Raw genomic sequence first — 22,972 nt, 5'->3', positions numbered from 1 at the left:
ATTAGTCAAGATTCTAAATCCCTACTAATACAGCCCTGGACAGATCGTTCGAAGCCATTTTTAACTGGCTCCTTTTATTTATAACACATCTATTACTATTGTTGATTTTCCCTAGATAATCTAGACTATGTTCCCTTTTATTTAATGTGAACATTGGACTGAAAATTCTCTTTTATTTCTACTGTTTAGACAATAGCCCAGTGAGGGGGTCTGTAAGGATTCTCGCTCGCAAATCAGAGGCCCTGAAAGAAAGAAGGAATGACCCCTTGTGGTGGTTTAAGAAATATGTCCGTTTATTCTCTGCCACTCTTCCCTTCAAGAAGTGGTTTCGTGCCCCTCCTTTGAGCATGGGCTGGACTTGCCTCTCATGATTGGAATGTGGTGAAAATGACAGATTGTGACTTCTGAGGGTAGGTCACAGAAGGCAGTGAAGTTTCTTCCTTGCTCTCTGGGGGAAGCCACACACTCAACCACCCTATGGAAAGATCCAAGTGGAGGAAGTGAGGCCTCCTTGAAAGAACCAGTGAGGGAGGGTCTGAGGCCTCCTGCTAACAGCCATGTGAGTGAGCCATCTTGGAAACAGATCTTCCTCAAGCCTCCAGATGACTGCAGCCCTCAGTGACAACTTCACTCTCCAGCCAAACAGCTCCCCAAGGCCCGGACCACAAAAATCGTGAGATAATAAATGTTTGTTTTAAGTCGCTATATTTGGGAGAAATTTGTTTTGTAGCAATAGATTAGTAAGACATGTCTTGATATGCATATAGATAAGAACAGCTCGTATTTTTTTTAAACTTCTTTTTTTTTTTAAAGATCTTATTTATTTATTTGACAGACAGAGATCACAAGTAGGCAGAGAGGCAGGCAGAGAGAGAGGTGGGGAAGCAGGCTCCCTGTGGAGCAGAGAACCCCATGCAGGGCTCAATCCCAGGACCCTGGGATCATGACCTGAACCAAAGGCAGAGGCTTTAACCTACTGAGCCACCCAGGCGCCCAAGAACAGCTAATGTTTCTTGAACAATTAGATCGTTCTCTAAGTATTTTATATGAAACAACTCCTTGAATCCTCACAAGCATATAAGGTAGTTAATATTACTATCGTCGTTTTGCAGCTCAGGAAACTGAGGCACAGAGAAACCGAGTAACGTGTCCAAGTTACCCAGCCCGAAGTTTACCTAGTAAATGTTAAAACTGGGATTTGAACTCAGGCAGTCTGGCTATACTACTCTGTGCACTAACTTCTGGGTTAAATTCCTGCTTTAATGGCACTAATGCCATGAAGAAATATGCTGTAATCATAAAAGACGGGCTTAAGCTTCATAACAGAAGGTATAAATTAGATCTAAAGGAACTTTCCTACAAATGTCAAAGCATTGGAGAGCCTTTAGAAAGAGGCTATGTTCATATCCACTAAAGGCCCAAAGGAGGGTGGTATGACCTCTCCAGTCTGTTTCGAATTCTATGACATACTAAATGTACCTTCTACCATATGGCATGATTTAATAGCTCTACTTAGAAATGTTAGTGTACAATTGGGTTTATGGCATTCTGTAATTTTCTCTTATGTTTAGTAAGGATTAACATGAAAGGTTCACCTTGAATTCTGTTGTGCTAGATTGGTGGGAAAATGCACATATACTGCCCTTTTCATTTCTTTTGGACTGCTAACAGAGATCAAAATATATCCAGTTCTAATACTACCGCTTCTTAATTATAATCTCAGAATTAGATTTATTAGCAATAAATAATGGTAGAATAAAATAATTAAATTTATACTCAGGGTTGTGAGTTTGAGCCCCATGTTGGGTATAGAGCTTAAAAAAAAAAACTTAAAAAAATACTTATACTCTTTTTGTTTCTTTTTCTAATTTAATTGAAAATGTCATTTGAAATTATGCATCCCAAAGAAATTTTCCATTTTTAAAATTAAAAAAAAATTTTTTTCGGTAGGCTCCACACCCGGTATGGGGCTTGAACTCCCAACTGACCCTGTGATTGAATCGCATGCTCTACCCACTGAAACAGCTATGTGCCCCCAAATTTTTAATTTTTAAATTTGTAGAGACTAGGTTTATACTTTATCATTTTTTCTGTAAGCACCTAATATAGTATGTGCAAATTTATTGATTGATAATTAAGTTGGTGTATTTTTTTTTAAGATTTTATTTCTGTATTTGACAGAGAGAGATCACAAGTAGGCAGAGAGGCAGGCAGAGAGAGAGAGAGAGAGGGAAGCAGGCTCCCTGCTGAGCAGAGAGTCCGATGCGGGACTCGATCTCAGGACCCTGAGATCATGACCTGAGCCGAAGGCAGTGGCTTAATCCACTGAGCCACCCAGGCACCCCAAGTTGGTGTATTTTAACTCAATAAATTCAAAGCAATTCACAGATATTGTAAGTGGCAAATGTGGTTCTCTCCTAATTTATAGATGTAAAAAGATTGACACAACTTAGGTCTTTAATTGTTATCTTCTCAGTGAGACCTTTTTCTTAAAAAAGATTTTATTTATTTATTTGAGAGAGCACAAGCAGGAGCAGGGGGAAGAGTAGTGGGGGAGTGGGAGGGAGAAGCAGACTCCCTGCTTAGCAGGGAGCCCAACTCTGGGCTTGATCCCAGGACCTTGAGATCATGTCCTGAGCCAAAGGCAGACACTTGACTGACTGAGCTACCCAGGTGCCCCTCGGTGAGACCTTTCTTTAACACCTCCTCAGGGGCACCTGGGTGGCTCAGTCATTGATGCTTCTGCCTTTGGCTCAAGTCATGATCCCGTGTCCTGGGACCGAGTCTCACATCAGGCTCCTTGCTCAGTAGGAACCCTGCTTCTCCTTCTCCTGCTCCCCATGGTTGTGCTCTCGCTCACATTCTCTGTCAAATAAATAAATAACTAATACAATCTTTAAGGAAAAAAAAAATCTCAAAAAAAAGAAAACATCTTCCTGAAAGGTTGGTATTTTTTAATTTTTCATTTAGTTGTTGTTTTTTCTTTTTATAGATGCTACTGCCATCTAGTAATCATAGTAATACTTCACATATTTATTTTGTTTATTTTCTCTTCTGGCAGCAGAAAGTAAGCTCCACGAGGGAGGGAGATTTCTGTGTTCTTCTTTCAGTGCTAGAGACTCAATATGTAGAATAATGCTACATTAATAGGTATTGGATAATTATTTGTTGAACAAATGAGTGCAAAAGATCTAGCAGGCAGATTCGGTCTCGTGTCTTCCATCTAATGTTAATGATAATTAATTATTTACTGAATTGTTACTTATTTTATTTGATTATCATATTGATCAAGGAGGATTGGTATTGATATTATTACTATTTTCCAGATGGTGTAATTAAGTAACTTGTTCAAGGTTATGGATAAATTAGTAGCAGAAATTGTCTTCAACATTAAGTGAAAGTAGCCAGTCACAAAAGGCCGCATAGTGTATGATTTCATTTACATGATCTGTCCAGAATGGGCAAGTCTATAGGGACAGAAAAGAAATTAGTGGCTGCCCAGGGCTTTGCAGGGAAGGATGGGGGAAATGGGGAGTGACTACTAATGACTATGGAGTTTCTTTTAGGGGTGTGAAAAATATTTTAAAATTAGATTGTGGTGGTGGTTGCACAACCATGTGAATGTACTAAAAAACCATTGAATTTTGTGCTTTAAGGGGGTGAATTGTATGGTATGTGAATTAAATCTCAATAAAGCTGTTAAAAATAATAAAAGAAATTGGTTTCAAATTCACATTTCTTTATTTTCCAAGCTTCTAATCACCTTCCAGAAGGAGCTAAGACTGGACACATGCTGGTTTTGAGACCATGTCAGGGAAAGCACAAGGTTTTCTGTAACTTCTTGTGCCAGAACCTGAAGAGGTGCTCAAAAATCTACTGGGACGTGTCCAAAGGTCACTACCAATTGGAAGGGATTTTGTGGTCAAATATGGAGCAATTCAAGATCAAATATTGAAGTGACAGAAATAACTGTCAATATTGATACCAAAAACAAAGGCAAAAAACAAGACGAAAACAGAGAACCAAGGAGTGGTGAGAAATGAAAGGTCTTCTTTATATAAGAATGCCACCTAATTAATACAGGTAGAACAGTTGGAATGACAGGATTATAGTGTCATTCTTGTACAACCATGATAGTAGTAATCGACCCAGGCAAGCATCATCAATAGATGATGAGCCACCCAGGTGCCCCTCCTTCTTCATTCTTTTTATGGGCTGAAAAATATTCCATTATAGGGGTGCCTGGGTCATTGTAGGGGTGCTCAGGTCATGCATGATCTTAGGGTCCTGGGATCGAGCCCGGAGTCGGGCTCTCTGCTCAGCAGGGGTCCTGCTTCCCCTCCTCTCTCTGACTACTTGTGATCTCTCTCTCTGTCAAATAAATAAATAAAATCTTTAAAAAAGGGGGGAAAGCAAACCCATTAAAAAAATATGTTCCATTGTATGTGTAAACCATAGTTTGTTTATCCATTTATGTGTTGATGGATATTTGGGTTGTTTCTGACCTTTTGGCTACTGTGATTAGTACTGCTATGTACATTTGTGTACAAGGATTTGAGTTCTTGCTTGCAGTTATTTTGTATATATACCTAGTGGTGGAATTGCTGATAATTCTATGTTTAGCTTTTTGAGGAACTGTGGGACTGTTTTCCACAGTGATTGCACCATTTTACATTTCCACCAGCAATGTACAAGGATTCCAATATCTCTATATCCCTGCCAACACTTAGTTTCCATTTATTTATTTATTTTTAAAGATTTACTTATTTGAGAGAGAAAGAGAGAGTGTGAGTCGGGGGAGGGGCAGCGGAGAATCTCAAGTGGCTCCCCACTCAGTGCTGAGCCCGTGGGCCTCCACGTGGGGCTTGATGTGGGCTTGACATGGGGGTTGATCTCAGGACCCATGAATTCATGACCTGAGCCGAAACAGGAGTCTAAAGCTTAACCGACTGAGCCACCCAGGGGCCCCTTATTTTCCATTTTAAAAAAGGAATATAGCCAAATTAGTAGGTGTGAAAGGGTATCTCAGCATGTATATGTGTGTTTGTGTGTGTGTGTAAGATTTTATTTATTTATTTGAGAGATAGAGCAAGAGAGCACAGAGGTAGAGTAAGAGGGAGAAGCAGACTCCCTGCTGAGCAGACAGCCTGATGCTGGGCTCAACCCTGGACTCTGAAATCATAAAATGAGCCCAAGACAGATGCTTAACTGACTGGGTCACCCAGGGGCCCCTCTTTGTGGTTTTGCTTTGCTTTTCTCTAATGATGTTGAGCATCTTTTCATGTGCTTTTTGGCCATTTGCGTGTCTTTGGAGAAAGGTATATTCAAGTCCTTTACCCATTTTTTACATAGACTTTATTTATTTATTTATTTTTATATTTATTTATTTATTAAATTTGTTTATTTGACAGACAGAGATCACAAGTAGACAGAGAGGCAGGCAGAGAGAGAGAGGGAAGCAGGCTCCCTGCTGAGCAGAGAGCCTGATGCAGGACTCCATCCCAGGACCCTGAGATCATGACCTGAGCCGAAGGCAGTGGCTTAACCCACTGAGCCACCCAGGTGCCCCTAGACTATTTTTTTTAAATAGAAAAGAAACAAAGCTAGCTTTACCATAGAACAATGATTAAATGTAACATCACAAATAATGGAACAAAATGCCATCATTTCCGTTCTGTTGCAACATACTGAGATGGACACAATATCATCCATACAGTGTACCTGACAAAATTATTTAACTTGAATCTAACAGGGAACAGACCAGTACAAAGTGAGGAGTATCCTGCACAACAGTAGAACTGGGTTCTTCAAATGAAGTCAATGTTATAAAAGAAAACAACAACAGCTAGGGATTATTCTAGACTAAAGGAGTGTGAAAAGACAAGGCAATTAAATGTAATGCATGATTCTTGACTGTATCCTGGATTGGAAAAAAGTCAGCAAAAAGGGACATTTTGAAAATTGGAATATGGTCTCTGTACAGATAATATTACAGATAATATTATATTAAATTTTCTTGGAATGATAATGGAATTCTGATTATGTAGAATATCTTTGTTCTTAGATACTCATTGAAATGTTGAGGGTAAAGGCTAACAATGCAAAAACTTCAGTGATTCAGCAAAAACAACAAAGAACGTTCCATACGCACACATACACACAAGGAAAGCCAATGTGATGAAATGTTAAAAATCGGTGAATATAGGTTAATATGAGTGTTGCTTATATTTTTCTCATAACGTTTCTGTAGGGTTAATGTTTTTGAAAATATAAAGTTGAGAAAGTACTCAAGTAGAGAGAACAAACTGATGGTTACCAGAGGGGAAGTAGGTGGGGGTGGCCGAAGTAGGTGATGGGGAGTAAGGAGTACACTCCAAGGAGGTGATTAAAATAAGATCTTAAAAAAAAATGTTGTGAAAGTAAAAGGGTCATCAAATCTAAGCAATACTTTCGGTTCTTTGGGTTTAGCATCTTCAGAATAAGACGAGTTATTTTGATGAGCTAAGAAAATAGTTGTTCAACCAAAGAGAGTCAATAGTCCGGGTGGCTATCTTTCCAAAACATTATAATTATTTAAACAACCACAGGAACACTGCAGTTGTCATTTTGTCCCACTACCAGCTTGATTCCCGTCTTTATTAGGTAGCATGGTAGGTGGAAAGGATTTGGAGACAGCTAGGCCTAAGTTTGAATTCTCGCTGGGCAAACTGTTCAACTTCTTTAGGACTCAGTTTTCTCATTGTAGGACGTAGACAATAACTCCTTGGCGGGACTGTTGTGTTAACGGTTATGCACTTGTTTACTGAACTGGGCTTTAATTCAGGTGCCAAAACTTCAGCGTACTTTCCATACCAATTGCGTCTTTTCCCTTAATTGAACGAACAGTCCTGTGGGGTGGGCAAAGGGGAGAGATGAGAGGACTTCTCCAAGGTCACACAGCTAGTGAAGGACCCAGGTTTCCCCGCTCTTGGTCCAGTGCCCTTTCCACACCCGCCGGAGAGGAGGAAGCGGCGCTCATGGGGATGCAAGGATGTAGAGGAGCAAAGGGGGAGAAGAGGCCGCGCGAAGAGAGGTGGTGTGAGACCCGCGGAGGCGCCGGCCAAGGAAGGGCGCATGGAGAGGCGGGTGGCGCGGTCGGCCGGGGTGCGTAGGGGAGAGGCTATGGAGAGGGAGGGTCGCGCGGGCCGGGTGCTCCGGAGGGGCGGGAGGCCTGGGCCGTCCGCGGGGGCGCAGGAGGCGGAGGCCCCGGCCGCAGGCAGGGGCGGGGGACGCCGTGGGCGGGAGTGGCGGTGGTGGCGGGGAGTCATTTCTGCACAGGTGGGGCAGGTGGGTGGGTGCGGGGCGCGCGGGAGGGCTTGGCGCGGGGGGTCCGGACCCCAGCGGGCGGGTGGGGGTGGGGCGGGGCGGGGGCGGGGCCCGCCGGGGGCGGGTCTCACTGGGCCCCCCGCGGGAGCAGCGGCTGCTGCGGCGGCGGCGCAGGCGCGGTTCCCGCCTCCTCCCGGCTGGCGGAGCGAGTGGAGGCTGCAACCCGGCTCGGCTCGGCTAGGCTCCCGCGTCGCCGCTGCCGCCGCCGCGAAGCCCCCCGCCCCGCTTCCGCCGCGTCGGGATGAGCTCCCGGAAAGGTGAGTGGCCCGCGGCGTCCCCTCTTCCCCGCCACGCGGCCCCGCAGGCCGGCCGGCCCGACCGTTAATGTGTGTCTTCTCTTTCCCTAGTGCTGGCCATTCAGGCCCGAAAGCGGAGGCCGAAAAGAGAGAAACATCCGAAAAAGTGAGTCCACGCCGCGCTAGCCCCGGGGCCTGTGCCCCCGCCTGGTCGAGGGCAGCCCACGACCACGCAGGGGAAAGTTGCCCGGATCCCCAGGGCCGGCCGGCTGGTCCCTCGGGACGCCGGCGCTCGCCTCCTGCGCGCCCCGGCGGGCGGCCCGGGGGGAGGGGCGGGCGGGGGAGGGGCGCGCGCGAGCCCGCGGCCGCCCGCAGAGCATCCCCGGACCCCCGGGCCCCGGCGGCCGCGGCGGCCGTGGGGCGGGGCGCGGGGGCGCCGGGCGTGCGCACCCTCCCTGCGCGCGGTGCTGGCCCAGGGGTCGCGGGCCCTTCCCGGGAGGGGCGCTGGCGTCCTCCTCCCCGGCCCCGCCGCGTGCGGGCGTGAGGCTGCTGCGTGGCTCGCACCTGGGCACGGGGGCCCAAGAGGAGGAAGAGCCGAGTGTGCCAGAAAGTGAGCGAGTGTGTGTGTGTGTGTGTGTGTGGCCGGCCGGCCTTCTCTTCCTCCCCGGCCCCCGCCTCTCGGCCTTTGCAGCTGAAAACCCGAGCTGATTGTCAAGTGCTTTGCCTCGGGCGTGTTCCTGGCGCGAGTTCAGCGCCGAGACCTGTGCGTTTCGGGGCTCGGGTTTTTATTCGAAACTTTCTGCTCGGGCCGAGCGTCACTTCGCTGCGCGGCGGGTGCGCCCGGGTCGCGGGCTGCGCGGGACCGGTGGGCGTGTGCGCGGGCGGTCCCCGGCGCGGCTCCCCGGCCCTCGTTGTGCCGGGCAGTTGATGAATAGGGTGGTGATATTTAAAACGTGCCAGCCGCCGGCCACCTCCAGCCTGGCCGCGGCCCGGGGAGGGAGCGGCCGGCGCCCGAGAAGCCTTTCCTGGAGAGCTGCTCCGACCGCAGAGCGCCGCCGCGTCGCTCCTTCTCTCAATTTTAAAAAGCCAGCCGGTGTTCAGCGTCTTGACTCCTAGATTTGTGGCTTCACTCTTCCTTTTGAGCAAGAGATACTCGGTGGTATTTGCGATCTTCCAGGGGATGGCAGTCCATGATTTTCTTTAGAATCGCGAACATTTCTGGTTCTGTTTCCTTTGGGGGACTACCCTGCAGCATTCCTAGGCTTTCCCCTTCCTGTCCACCTTGGTCTCTGCCTGGTGAATTTCAGGCTCTCTATGAAAACTGACCGAGGGATTACTTCTGACAGGACTTTTGTTCACTCAAGATGGACTATAACTTGAAAGTATTTTCAGGGTCTCAAAATGTGGATCTTCATATAATAATGCCTCAAAAAATTATTACAGTGATAGAAAAAATGCTTATTAAGGACTTATTAACTGGTGGGTAAAAATCTGATAATTGGGTTCTTACGACGTTAAAACAGAATGGATGTGGTACTTTGAGATGCTTTACAAAATTAATGCTGGCTTTCAAGTCAGGGCCTTAAATTTGGGATTTGCTTTGAATGTTGGGAGATTAAGCCCATGAGTAAGGAGAACTGTAACGTTTAAGATCCTCAGTACTGAGTTTTAAAAAACAACTTTAAATTCGAAGCATTTATTTTCACATAGTGCATTATGTTTAGAAATGTAAAAAGGAATTGAAAAAAGCATGTCCCCAATTTTGGGAATGGCTGTGTGTGTGTGTGTGTGTGTGTGTATGCACATATGTATGTATAATATGTCTGTATGTTATATGTAGACATACATGAAAACCCTTTTAGTTAACTAAGTCAACATGTGTTTCATATTTTCATATTTCAGGGTATGATTTTCCTAATGGCCAAGAGCCTTTTTTGATGTGCTGCAGTTTGGATTTATGTGGTATGTTTATAAAGAATTAGTGTATATCCACAATATCCAGTTTTCACTCTAAGAGATTAACGTTCCAGATTCTTCCATTGTCTTCTGTATTTATGTGATAAGGTTTGAGGGAAAAGCCCCCAGGCAATGGCTGAGTAAATTGGTTGGACTGCAGGGTAATTAACAAGAGAAGACCAGCCCAATTACATAACTGATAAATGCAATGCCATTTTTTGCTTAATTCTTTGAATTAAGACATTCTAAAGGATAGATTTATCTGTTCATGTGTTCAACAAGTATTTGCATGCCTTTCCTTGGAGATGGTGATAGAGCTTTGAACAAGACAAAGCTCCTCATGCACGTTACATTCTGTGGGTATTGGGGGTATTGTGTTCCCTGTGTACCCTTTATCCAGATTTCCCCTTCTTGTCAAAGATGACGACAGATCAGGATGGCATATTCAGATGGTGCTATGCTATGAGGTAGGGACAACATTAAGATGGGATGCTTGAAGTAACAGTGTAGGTGACATTTGAACCCAGTGCCAGGCACCATGCTGATAGCTTTACTGCCTCTTACCCTGTGACAACACTACGGTAGACACTGTTTTTGATCACCATTTTACAGATGGGCAAGCAACATGCTTGGCTGTAGAGCTGAATATAGGCAGCCCGGGACTTGAGTCCACACTCAGATCTCTCAGGAGGTGACATTTGACCAGAAACTAGAATGAGGAGGAGGAGATGGGAGTGTGACAGAGGCCTTGGGGAGGAATGGGTAGCAATGTTGGAGGACCCCAAATGTCAGGGTCACTGGATGTTTTGGGTGAAGATGGTGACAGGGGAGGTCGAGAGTGGGTAGGGCCCTGCCCTCTGGGGCATCTGGGGGCTTACCCATGGGAGTGACAGGATCAGTTCCTGTTTCAAAGAGCACGGGTTGTCTGTGGAGAGTGGCTTGTCAGGGGTAGAGAAGAAGTAGAGGCTGGGAGCTGGCCTTCTGTCTGAGGGAAACCATGGTGACTTGGTTCAGGTTACAAGCAGTGGTGTCAGAAGTGGTGGAAGGGGCTTCAGAGACGGCTGGTCTGAGGAGAAGTCCTGATTTTTATAGTCAGCCCTGAGGAAGGTGATAGTCACACAATTAGCTGTGTTTGGACCAGAATTCAGGTCTCCTGATGTCCAGTGTTTTTGTTTTTTGATTAATTCTCCAGAGGAGGAAAAGGAGTAATAGGTCTAATTTGAAACCATATAAATATAATGACTGGCAAACCTAAATTATGTGACAACATGGGCCTGGGTTGATGTAATATGATATGCTTTTGTCATTACCTACTTATATACGCAAGCTGGCTCTTCATTCATTTTCATTCCGTGAGCTTTTATGAATTGAGCCAGTTCCTGGAGGCTACTTTTTTAGTATGCTGGAATTTGTAATTGTCAGGAATAACATTAAGATTTCTCTATTTAGCTGAGTCAAAATTTTAATCTTGTTAGATTGTTCCATTGAGTTTAGTTTGCTAATTATTAATTGAGCTGCTTTGTGAGTAACAGGCAGCAGGGAAGGACTGCAGTGTCAATTCAATCATGAATCTTAAGAATTAGCTAAATCGTATGGCTTGGGAGAGTGTTGCTTTGGGGCATGAGTGAATGAATGTATGTATAAAAGTTTTTTTTTTTAAGATTTTATTTATTTATTTGACATAGAGAGAGACGCAGCCAGAGAGGGAACACAAGCAGGGTGAGTGGGAGAGGGAGAAGCAGGCTTCCTGCTGAGCAGAGAGCCGCCAGATGTGTGGCTGGATCCCAGGACCCTTGGGGTCATGACCTGAGCTGAAGGCAGACGCTTAACAACTGATCCACCCAGGCACCCCATGTATAAAATTTTTTAAGCATCTTTATTTTTTTTTAACACATGTAACTTTTGCATTAAGATGTAATTCATGTGCTGTAAGATTTATCTTTTCAAGTGTATAATTTGCTGGTTTTTAGTATATTCACAACGTCGTGGAACCATCACAATGATTAATTCCACAACATTTGCATCCTCCCCTCCCCCAGGAATAGACCCCATACTTTTTAGCAGCCATGTATCATTTTTCCCTGCTCCCAATTTATTTTCTGTCTCTATGAATGTACCCATTCTGGGTATTTCATATAAATTCTGTCATCTTGTGTGTGATTTCTTTCACTTAGCATAACACTTTCAAGGTTCATCCATGTTGAAACATGTATTAGTTCTTCATCCTTTATTTTTTTCTTAAAGATTCTATTTATTGATGACAGAGAAAGGTAGCGAGAGAGGGAACACAAGCATGGGGGACCTGGAGAGGGAGAAGTAGGCTTTTTGCTGAGCAGGGAGCCCAAGCTCCAGGGAGCTTGATCCCAGGATGCTGGGTTCATGACCTGAGCCACCCAGGCGCCCAGTACTTCATACTTCTGTAGTGCCAAATAATGTTACATTGTATTGATATGCCGTGTTTTATTTATCCATTCATCCATTGATGGACATTCAAGTTCTTTCCACTTTTTGACTATAAATTATAGTCCAATTATTTTTATTTTTATTTTATTTTATTTTTTAAAAAAAAAATTTTTTTTTTAATTTATTTGACAGACAAAGATCACAAGTAGGCAGAGAGGCAGGCAGAGAGAGAGAGGAAGGAAAGCAGGCTCCTCTGTGGAGCAGGGAGCCCGATGCGGGGCTCGATCCCAGGACCCTGGGATCATGACCTGAGCCGAAAGCAGAGGCTTTAACCCACTGAGCCACCCAGGCGCCCCAGTCCAATTATTTTTAAAAATATTTATTTATTTTAGAGAGAGAGAGCAGTTATGAGCAGGGAGAGAGGGAGAGAATCTCAGGCAGAACCCGTGCTGAGCATGAAGCCCCTGTGGGGCTTGATTTGACTCTGAGATCACAACCTGATCCAAAACTGGGAGTTGGGCCCCCAACCCACTGTGTGCCCCAGGTGCCCCCAACTCCTTTTTTATTTTTTTATTTTTAAAAATTTGAATATTTCATTTTGAAATCAGGGACTCTTAAAATGATGCTGAATTCCATGTGTACCCTTTATCCAGCTTTCCCCCAGTGGTGATATCTCACATAACTATAGAACATTCCCCAAAGCAGGGAATTGACATTGCCACCATGATGCTCTTAACTGAAATAAAGTTTCACTCGTTTTTATTTGTACTTTCTGTGTGTTGTTCTTTCAGATGGATCACTTGTTTAAATGAATGTGGTCATCACCAGGGTTAGGATGCCAAACTGCTTCACCACCACAGAGAAAGTTCCTCTTGTTACCCTTTTAGAGTCTGACCCTGCCCTCAGCCCTGGACAGCCGAGCACGAGCACCGCTCTGTTCTCCAGCACTGATCTCACCACTTTGAGACTGTTACATAAGCGGAGTTACACACTATGTAACTGTTGGAGACTTACTTTTCTCACTCAGCTCAGTGCCTTTGAGACTCCTCGGTGTTGCTGGGTGTATCAGTAGCTCATTCCTTTTTATTGCCTAATAGTATTTCATGGTGTGGATGTACCACAGTTTATGTATCCATTGACCTGCTGAGGGACATTTAGATGGCTTCTAGTTCTTGATTTTTTTTTTTTTTTTTTTTAGATTTTATTTATTTATTTGACAGACAGAGATCACAAGTAGGCAGAGAGGCAGGCAGGGAGAGAGAGAGGGAAGCAGGCTCCCTGCTGAGCAGGGAGCGAGATGTGGGGCTCAATCCCAGGACCCTGGAATCATGACCTGAGCAGAAGGCAGAGGCTTTAACCCACTGAGCCATCTAAGCGCCCCCAGGTCTTGATTCTTACGGATAAAGCTGCTGAACCTTCTGAACCTCCGTGTACAGGTTTTTATGTGAACATGTTTTCATTTCTGTAAGATAAATACCCAAGAGAATGTTTGCTGGAGGACTTAAGTTTATACTTTGGCTTTCTAGGGAGTTAGTAACTTGGTCTCTTGATGTGTATCTTTCTCTCTCTCTCCCTCTCTCTCTGTTTTCCTCTGTAGGATATCTGTGATCTGTGTGTATGCTGTTGGTGATGGGATTCTTTGCTGGATCCTTTGGGCTTTTAACTTTCTGTTGGTGGGTGGATCCTGTAGGTTATTGCTTGGCTGTGTTCTGTAGTGTAGGTTCTGACTGCTATAGGAATGATTGGCATGGGATTGGTGGCATTGGGTCAGTAAATCACAGGTGAGACAATTTAGGAATGCTGTCATGCAAGTTGATATTTTTATTGGGTAAACCTCAACCTGACTCTCCTGTAGTATAAATTCAAGCTCACAAACCCATGACCTTGGAATATCTCCCATAGAAGATAATCACTTATTTTTGACTTCTTGGGTGGTTACACATTGTTTACTCTGCAAATATTTTTGCTTACTACAAGACATTTCAATACAACAAACACATATGAAGCAAATTCCTAGTGCTAGGCAGTGTGTTGTATGCTAGTAAGATTAAGATAAATAAAGCCCAGTTCTAACTGGAGAGTAGGAGAGATATATGTGTTTCATGGTCAGTAGACCGTGGTGGGACACTGTGATAAGCACTGTAATTTAGGTGCAGTGGTGCTTTAATGGTGGTAAGTGAAGGCTTTAGAAGAGATCTTGTTTAATTTTAGCACTATTGTTATTCTAATGAAATAGCTTTTTTTTTTAAGTGATTGGAAGTAAGTAATATGGTCTTGGTGGAAAATTCAGACAGTACAGAACAATTTAAAGAAATAACAGTTGTAGGTCCACGAGTTACTTTGGTGTATTATCCTTTTACTTGTGCACATTTTTTCTCCATCTTTATTGAGATTTAGTTGCTGTATAACATGTAAATTTGAGGTGTGCAACATGATAATTTCATGCATGTGAAATGACTGCCTCAGTAAGGTTCGTTAACACCTCCATTTTCTTATATAATTACCATTTTGTGTGTGTGTGGTGATAACAGTTAAGCTCTACTCTCTTAACTTCCAGGTATATGACACAGTACTGGTAATCTTAGTCTACTTGTGCATTTTTTGTTAGTTTTTTTTTTTAAGAAATTGAGTTATAGAGTATATATGTATGTGTATAGTAAAGTGTACTATTTCTGAGTAAAGTGCCCTGAGTTTGATGATTTTTCATGTATTCGTACACTTGTAACCACCACCCAGATCAAGATACACAGCCTTCGGGTACCTGCCTCACAAGGCTGGTTCCTCAGGCCTCTCCCCAGTCTGTACCCTGCCACCCAGAGATGACCACTGTGCTCACATCTGCATTATTGATTACCGGCCTGTTGTTGAACCTTCATATCAAGAACACTCTTGGGATGCCTGGGTGGCTCAGTTGGTTAAGTAGCTGCCTTCAGCCCAGGTCATGATCCCGGCGTCCTGGGATTGAGTCCCACATCGGGCTCCTTGCTTGATAGGGAGCCTGCTTCTCCCTCTGCCTCTACCTGCCACTCTGTCTGCCTGTGCTCACTCTTGCTCCTCTCTCGCTCGCTCTCTCTCTCTGACAAATAAATAAATAAATAAATAAATAAATAAAATCTTAAAAAAAAAAACCAAAAACACTCTTGTGTGTCTGGCCTCTGTGAGGTTTGTCCATGTTGTTGCAGGTACCAGTAGTTCACTGTTGACTGCTCTGTACTATTCCATCGAATGACTATATCACAGTTTATTTGTCTATTCTGTTGATGAGTATTTTTTTCTTCAGTTTCTGGTCATTATGCATAAAGCATTCTGAATAATTCTGCATAAGGAATAAAGCATTATGAATAAACTTTCTTTTTAAAGACGTGCTCACTACCATATCATTTGTAACTGATGGTAATATATATATATATTTTTAAGATGTTATTTATTTATTTGACAGAGATCACAAGTAGGCAGAAAGACAGGCAGAGAGAGAGGAGGAAGCAGGCTCCCTGCGGAGCAGAGAGCCCAATGTGGGGCTTGATTCCAGGATGCTGGGATCATGACCTTGAGCCGAAGGCAGAGGCTTTAACCCACTGAGCCACCCAGGCGCCTCGATGGTAATATTTTTTAAAGATTGATTTATTTGGGAGAGAGAGAGAGAGCTGGGGGAGGGGCAAGGGAGAGGGAAAAAGGGAAAACCTTCAAGCAGACTGCTGAGAGTGGAGCCTTATGAGGGAGGTGGTGGTAGGGGCTCGATCACACGACCCTGAGATAAACCAAGAATTGGACGGTCAACTGCCTGAGCCAGGCAGCTATAAACATTCTTGTACATGCCTTTTTGTGGATGTTTGCATTCATTTCTCTTGGATATAAGCCCTTGCAGTAAAATTGCTAGATTACAGAATATGTATATGCTTAGTGTTAGTAGTAAGGGCAAAGGTATTTTTCTCCCATCTTTATTATGAGATAGTTTTGATTGGACTTCTTACTCTCACACCAGCAATGTATGACAGTTTCAGTTGCTTTTTATCTTTGCCACATTTGATAGAGTCATTCTTTTTACTTATTTACTTATTTATTTATTGTATTATTAGCCCAGGGGTACAGGTCTGTGAATCATCAGGTTTACACACTTCACAGCATTCACCATAGCACATACCCTTCCCAGTGTCCATAACCCCACCACCCTTTCCCTATGCCCCTCTCCCCAGCAACCCTCAATTTGTTTTATGAGATTAAGAGTCTCTTATGATTTGTCTCCCTCCTGATCCCATCTTGTTTCATTTATTCTTTTCCTACCTCCCAAACCCCCCACGTTGCATCTCCACTTTCTCATATCAGGGAGATCATATGATAGTTGTCTTTCTCTGATTGACTTATTTCACTAAGCATAATACCCTCTAGTTCCATCACGTCATCGCAAATGGCAAGAGTTCATTTCTTTTGATGGCTGCATAGTATTCCATAGTGTATATATATACCACATCTTCTTTATCCATTCATCTGTTGATGGACATCTAGGTTCTTTCCATAGTTGGCTCTTGTGGACATTGCTGCTATAAACATTCGGGTGCACGTGCTCCTTAGGATGGCCACATTTGTATCTTTAGGGTAAAAACCCAGTAGTGCAATTGCTGGATAGTGCAGTTGCTGCATAGGGCAGTTCTATTTTCAACATTTTGAGGAACCTCCATGCTGTTTTCCAGAGTGGTTGCACCAGTTTGCATTCCCACCAACAGTGTAGGAGGGTTCCCCTTTCTCTGCATCCTCGCCAGCTTCTGTCATTTCCTGACTTGTTAATTTTAGCCATTCTGACTTGTGTGAGGTGGTATCTCATTGTGGTTTTGATTTGTATTTCCCTGATGCCAAGTGGTGTGGAGCACTTTTTCATGTGTCTGTTGGCCATCTGGATATCGTCTTTACAGAAATGTCTGTTCATGTCCTCTGCCCATTTCTTGATTGGATTATTTGTTCTTTGGGTGTTGAATTTAATAAGTTCTTTATAGATTTTGGATACTAGCCCTGTATCTGATATGTCGTTTGCAAATATCTTCTCCCATTCTGTTAGTTGTCTTTTGGTTTTGTTAACTGTTTCCTTTGCTGTGCAAAAGCTTTTGATCTTGTCCCAGTAGTTCATTTTTGCCCTTGCTTCCCTTGCCTTTGGCGATGTTCCTTGGGAGAAGTTGTAGTGGCTGAGGTCAAAGAGGTTGCTGCCTGTGTTCTCCTCAAGGATTTTGATGGATTCCTTTCTCACATTGAGGTCCTTCATCCATTTTGAGTCTATTTTCATGTGTGGTGTAAGGAAATGGTCCAGTTTCATTTTTCTGCATGTGGCCGTCCAATTTTCCCAACACCCATTTGTTGAAGAGACTGTCTTTATTCCATTCTTTCCTGCTTTGTTGAAGATTAGTTGACCATAGAGTTGAGGGTCTATTTCTGGGCTTTCTATTCTGTTCCATTGATCTATGAGTCTGTTTTTGTGCCAGTACCATACTGTCTTGATGATGACAGCTTTGTAATAGAGCTTGAAGTCTGGAATTGTGGTGCCACCAACTTTGGCTTTCTTTTTCAATATTCTTCTGGCTATTCGAGGTCTTTTCTGGTTTCCATACAAATTTTAGGATTATTTGTTCCATTTCTTTGAAAAAAAATATATGGGATTTTGATAGGGATTGCATTAAGTGTGTAGATTTCTTTGGGTAGCATGGACACTTTCACAAGATTTGTTCTTCCAATCCATGAGCATGGAATATTTTTCCATTTCTTTGTGTCTTTCTCAATTTTTTTCATGAATACTTGATAGTTTTCTGAGTATAGATTCTTTGTCTCTTTGGTTAGGTTTATTCCTAGGTATCTTATGGTTTTGGGTGCAATTGTAAATGGGATTGACTCCTTAATTTCGATAGAATTATTCTTTTTAATTTTTGCTCTTCTAGATATATATTGATACCTCCTTTTGGTTCTGTTTTGTATTTTTCTGAGTGATGGTGTTGAACATCTCTTGAATATGTTTATTGGTCATTTGAATTTCCTGTTTTGTAAAGGGCTTGTTTTGTCTTTTTCCCTTTAAAAAAAGATACTGGGTTTCAAGTCTTTCTTAGAGAAGATTATGACACTTTTATTGAGATACAATTTACATACCATCAAATTCATTTGCTTAAAGTGTACAATTCATGAGTTTTTAGTAGATTCATAGTTATGTTAGATTCTTGGAGAGCCAGTACTAGTTTGCCAAGTAAGAAGAGGAGGCAGGGTGAGGGTCTTCCAGGCAGAAGGAGTGTTGCAGCTGGTGTAAATGGCATGCTTGTATTTCCAGACTGTTGAGCAGGTAGGAAAGGCTAGGGTGCAAAGTGTGGTGACTGATGAGTGGAGCTCATCTGTCTGAGGAAGTTGACAAGGGACTGGGGAGCTGTTCAGAGGCACAGGTTGAGATTTTTAGAAAGATTACTCTAGCCACTGTGTGGAGAAGGCCTTAAAGAAGCCAGAGATCTATTAGGAGGCTATTAGAGGAGGCTTCAGGAGACTGATGGGTATTAAGGAAGCAGTAGAATTAATTGAATTTAGTGCCCAGTTTAATGTGGGAGTTGGGTGGGAGGATGAATCCCAAGTTTCTAGGATGAATCCCAAGTTTCTGAATTAGCAAAATTTATGGATGCTGTTGTCATTCCTCAAGACAGAAAATCCAGAGCCAGTTTGGGAAAAGCTAATGATGGCTCTGGTTAGGCTGTTAGAGGTGTCTGCGTGAACCCAGTTAGAGATGCTAGTCAGTGTTTGCAGCTGGAGCACTGGGAAGAGCTGTGGTTGGGAGATGTGTATTGGGAGTTGTTAGGAATAGCTGTTGGAGGCTGCTGGTTGAAGGTGTGAGTGTGAACAGAAGAAAGCCATGGGTGGGATTGGTAAAGGAAGAGCCAGAGAGGCAAACCAGGAGAAAGGTGATTCACGGAGACCAGAGTCACAGTTTGCAAAAAAGTCCAAGAGATGAGCCCTAATCTTGGCCTTTGATTTTGGCAATTAGGGGGTCATTGGACACCAGTGCTTTTAGATCAGTGAATGGGATGACAGGACATAGGAGTCCTTTTTTTTTTTTTTTTCTTTTCCCCTTTTAGAAGAGTACTCCTTGGAACATCTGGTGGTATAGTCACTTAAGTGGGGGATTCTTGGTTTTGGCTCAGGTCATGATCTCAGGGTTGTGAGATTGAGCCCTGCCTCAGGCTGCATGCTTATTAGCAAGGCATCCGCTTAAGACTTTCCCTCTCCTTCTGCCTCCCTCCTTCAAATAAATAAATACTTCTTAAAAAAAAAAAAAAAGATTACTCCCCAAATACACTTTGTGTGAAGGAGAAAAGGTTGAGGAAATGGTTCTTGAGAAGTGGGTCATCTCTTCCACGCCCCCTTCCCCCACCTCCACCCTGCTTACCATGTAAGCAGATGGTAAGGAGTCTGTAGAAAGGGAGAGGTTGAAAATACTGGCATGTGGGATTTTGGAGCAGAAACCCCGAGTTGACAGGAAGGGGGAGTATCAGAGACAGGTTTGCTTAGGATATGAGTATGGTAACTTTCCCTGAGATGAGGAAGGCTATAGGTTGCATGTTTTAAAAAACATGTTCCTAGACCTTGCTGGAATGTTACATAATACATTATATAGGTATTGTATTATCTTTGGAAAATTAAAAAAAACTGGAATGGAGTAATGTCTGGCCCCCCAAAACTAGAGTGGTGTAACATCCGGCCCTCAGGGTTGTGGACCTGTGGTAAGTGCGGGAAAGGTTGGCTGTTAATAGGCTTCTGGCATTAAAGCTGTCCTGTTTTTCCTCAGTGACATATCCAGCTATCCCAGCTGTGTTGCATTTCCATGTAGCGTGTATTCACTTCTCTGCTGTAGTTCCGTGTTGTTTTAATTGCTGTAGTTTTAGATACACTTTACAGGGGTTTGGAAGATGGACGCTCTCTTCCATCTCCCATACACAGCTTGTTACTCTTGCTTTCAGAATTTTGGGGGCAATTCTTGCATATTTATTTATTAAGATCGCATTTCTAAGTCCCTCCCCCAGTTTGCTTTTGCTCTTTGGTTTGAGGTAATTGAATTTGTAGATTAATTTAGGGAAACCTGACAAGTCTTGAATTAGAAATACATTTTAAAAAGCGACTTTATTTATTTATTTTTGATTTTCTTTTTTAAGTAAGTTTTGTGCTCAGTGTGGCACTTGAACTCAAAACCCAAGATCAGGAGTCAGTCACATGCTCTGCTGACACCTCTAAAAAGGTGACTTTAAAAATATTGGGACGCCTGGGTAGCTCAGTTGGTTGAGCAGCTGCCTTCGGGGCTCAGGTCATGATCCCGGCTCCTTGCCCTCCGCAGGGAGCCTGCTTCTCCCTCTGACTCTGCCTTTCACTCTGTCTGCCTATGCTCGCTCTCGCTCACTCTCTCTCTGACAAATAAATAAAATCTTTTAAAAAAAATAAAAAATAAAAATATGTACCAGGGGCACCTGGGTGGCTCAATTGTCAAGTGTCTGCATTTGGTGCAGGTCATGATCCCTGGGTCCTGGGATTGAGCACCACATTCTGCTCCCTGCTCAGTGGGGAGTCTGCTACTCCCTCCCCCATTCCCCTGCTTGTGTTCTCTCTCGCTATGTCTCTCTCTGTCAAATAAATAGATGAAATCTTTAAAAAAAAATGCAGTTTAAAAAAAAAAGGTTTAATAGGACCCCCAGATTTTTGACAACAAATCTTGGGTTCTGTTTTCAAAAAAAAAAGAAAAACCACAAACAAAAACCCAGAAAACAAAAACAAAAACAAAAGTCTTTACCTGACTTGTTGCCAGATTTTTGAGCTTATGGCCTGCCTTGATTTCAGGAGCATTATCAGCCAAGGTTAAAGGTAGCACGGTCTACCTTTAAGACTTCAGAGGTGTTAGAGTAACTTGTGTGGACAGGTATTAACAAGAGTATTTTTTATTTCTTTGTTTTGATGGGGGTATTGTCTGGTATGTCTCCATGGGAACACTTCAGGTTGAATTTGTTTTGTAAGATACCTTATGTCTATGAATATAAGACACCCTTGATTGTAAGTCTCCTAATTCCCCAGTGAGAAGATTAAGATTCTTTACAACTTGAATATATAAATCTGATATATAGATGGAATAGTCAAATGTTTTTTTATGATATTTAATTTTATGATATTTAATTCCTAAAGTTAATTACACATACATTTAAATCCATAAGTGAATTTATACATTACTTTAGGAATATTTCTTTTCTGTGTCTCTATCAAATAAATAAAAAAAAAAATCTTTAAAAAAAGGAATGTCTCTTTTCCTCTTAAGTTTTGTGAAGCAGGTTTTTTTTTTTGTTTTTTTTTTTTTTTTAAATTTATTTGACAGAGACACAGCAAGAGAAGGGGACACAAGCAGGGGGAGTGGAAGAGGGAGAAGCAGGCTTCCTGCCGAGCAGGGAGCTAGCTCCATGCAGGGCTTGATTCCAGAACCTTGGGATCATAACCTGAGCTGAAGGCAGACACCCAACAACTGAGCCACCTCGTGAAGCAGTTTTATTGAGACATTTCATATTTGTGACAGCCATGACTGTATTAGAAATGCTTTTTGATACACTACACATACAAAAATGGTAACTGTGTAAGGTGATGGATGTGTTAATTAACCCGAATTTGGTAATTATTTCACAAAAATACTTATGTCATATCATCATGATATATGACTTAAAATACATACAATTTCATACCACAGTAAAGCTGTTAAAGTTATAAGAATCTTGAAATTGCTATGTCTGAGTAATTGGTTTTGGAGATTCATTATTGTCTTCCTTGTTTTACTGATTTACAAAAAAAAAAAAAGTTTTTTAAACATATTAAATAAAGAATGCTTTTTGAAACAGTTAATGGTTTTCCAGAGCACATGGTATATATTTTTTAAAATGTAATTTTTCCCCTAGTTTTATTGAGAAGTAATTGTGTAAGTTTAAGGCATACAGGATGATGGTCCAGTTTATGTTTGTTGTGAAGTGATTGCCACCACAGGTTCAGCTAATAATCCATCTTCTCATAAAGATACAAACAATAAAAAGAAAAGAAAGACAAATTTCTCCTTGGGATGAGAACTCCTTGGATCTACTTTTTTTTCTTTTTAAATATTTTATTTATTTATTTGACATAGAGAGAGAGAGAGAGAGAGAGAACACAAGCAGGGGCAGTCGGGGAGGGAGAAGCAGACTCTCTGCTGAGCAGGGAGCCTGATGTGGGGCTCCATCCCAGGACCCAGGGATCATGACCTGAGCTGAAGGCAGACACTTAATGACTGAGCCATCTAGGAGCCCCTGGGATCTACTTTCTGAACAACTTTCATGTGTACTGAACGGCGTTGTTGATTATAGTCATGGTGCTGCATCATACGACATCACACTACATCCCCTGTCCTTATTTGTCTTATGACTGGAAGTTAGTACATTTGGCTACCTTCCTCTACTTCTCCTGTCCCCAGCCTCTGGGGATGTGTGGTTACAAGTCCTATCTCTTTAAAAACTTCATTTTTTAGAACAAGTTTAAATTTACGGGAAAACTGTGAAGATAGTATGAAGAGAGCCCATGATGTTTATTTTAGTCTAACCTGAGATGCATCATTTTTGAATCCTACAGGACACTGACACTGGATATTTGATCCAGGCAGCAGCTAACTGCAAAACAATGAGACATTTGAGTTTTGTTTAGTTTTTCCTCATTTGTTTTGTGGAATTACATTTGTTATTACAACTTAATGATTTACTTGCTTTTTAAAACAAAAAATTTTTTATTAAATAATTTTACTTATTTGACAGAACAAGATCACAAGTAGGCAGAGAGTCAAGCAGAGAGAGAGAGAGAGAGAAAGGGAGGAGGAAGCAGGCCCCTCGTCGAGCAGAGAGCCCATTGTGGGGCTTGATCTCAGGACCCTGGGATCATGACCTGAGCCGAAGCAGAGGCTTAACCCACTGAGCCAGATGCCCCTAAACAATTTTTTAAAACAGGCTTGTGTATAG

General features: G+C 42.7%; 1 protein-coding gene across 16 annotated transcripts in view; it reads left to right on the top strand.

The window, feature by feature from the left end:
- The first annotated feature begins 441 nt into the window (after positions 1 to 441).
- Positions 442 to 22,972, top strand: part of SRPK2 (SRSF protein kinase 2) — a 252,202-nt gene continuing 229,671 nt past the window's right edge. For 3 of the 16 annotated variants that reach the window (XM_082691876.1, XM_082691874.1, XM_082691863.1), the window contains exons 1-2: positions 7,002 to 7,143; positions 7,713 to 7,767. In XM_082691876.1, the coding sequence (XP_082548002.1) occupies positions 7,017 to 7,143; positions 7,713 to 7,767 (182 nt within the window). In that variant the 5' untranslated portion in view covers positions 7,002 to 7,016. Of the gene's footprint in view, positions 674 to 7,001; positions 7,144 to 7,465; positions 7,623 to 7,712; positions 7,768 to 22,972 lie in introns of those variants that run through there. The other 13 variants (XM_082691881.1, XM_082691877.1, XM_082691868.1 and 10 more) reach the window with 8 other exon arrangements.

The sequence above is a fragment of the Mustela nivalis genome (genome assembly GCF_964662115.1).
Source record: "Mustela nivalis genome assembly, chromosome: 12".
In the NCBI taxonomy this organism is placed as follows: Eukaryota; Metazoa; Chordata; class Mammalia; order Carnivora; family Mustelidae; genus Mustela; species Mustela nivalis.
The sequence above is the reverse complement of the archived record's forward strand: the minus strand, read 5'-3'. Positions and strand labels throughout refer to the sequence as shown.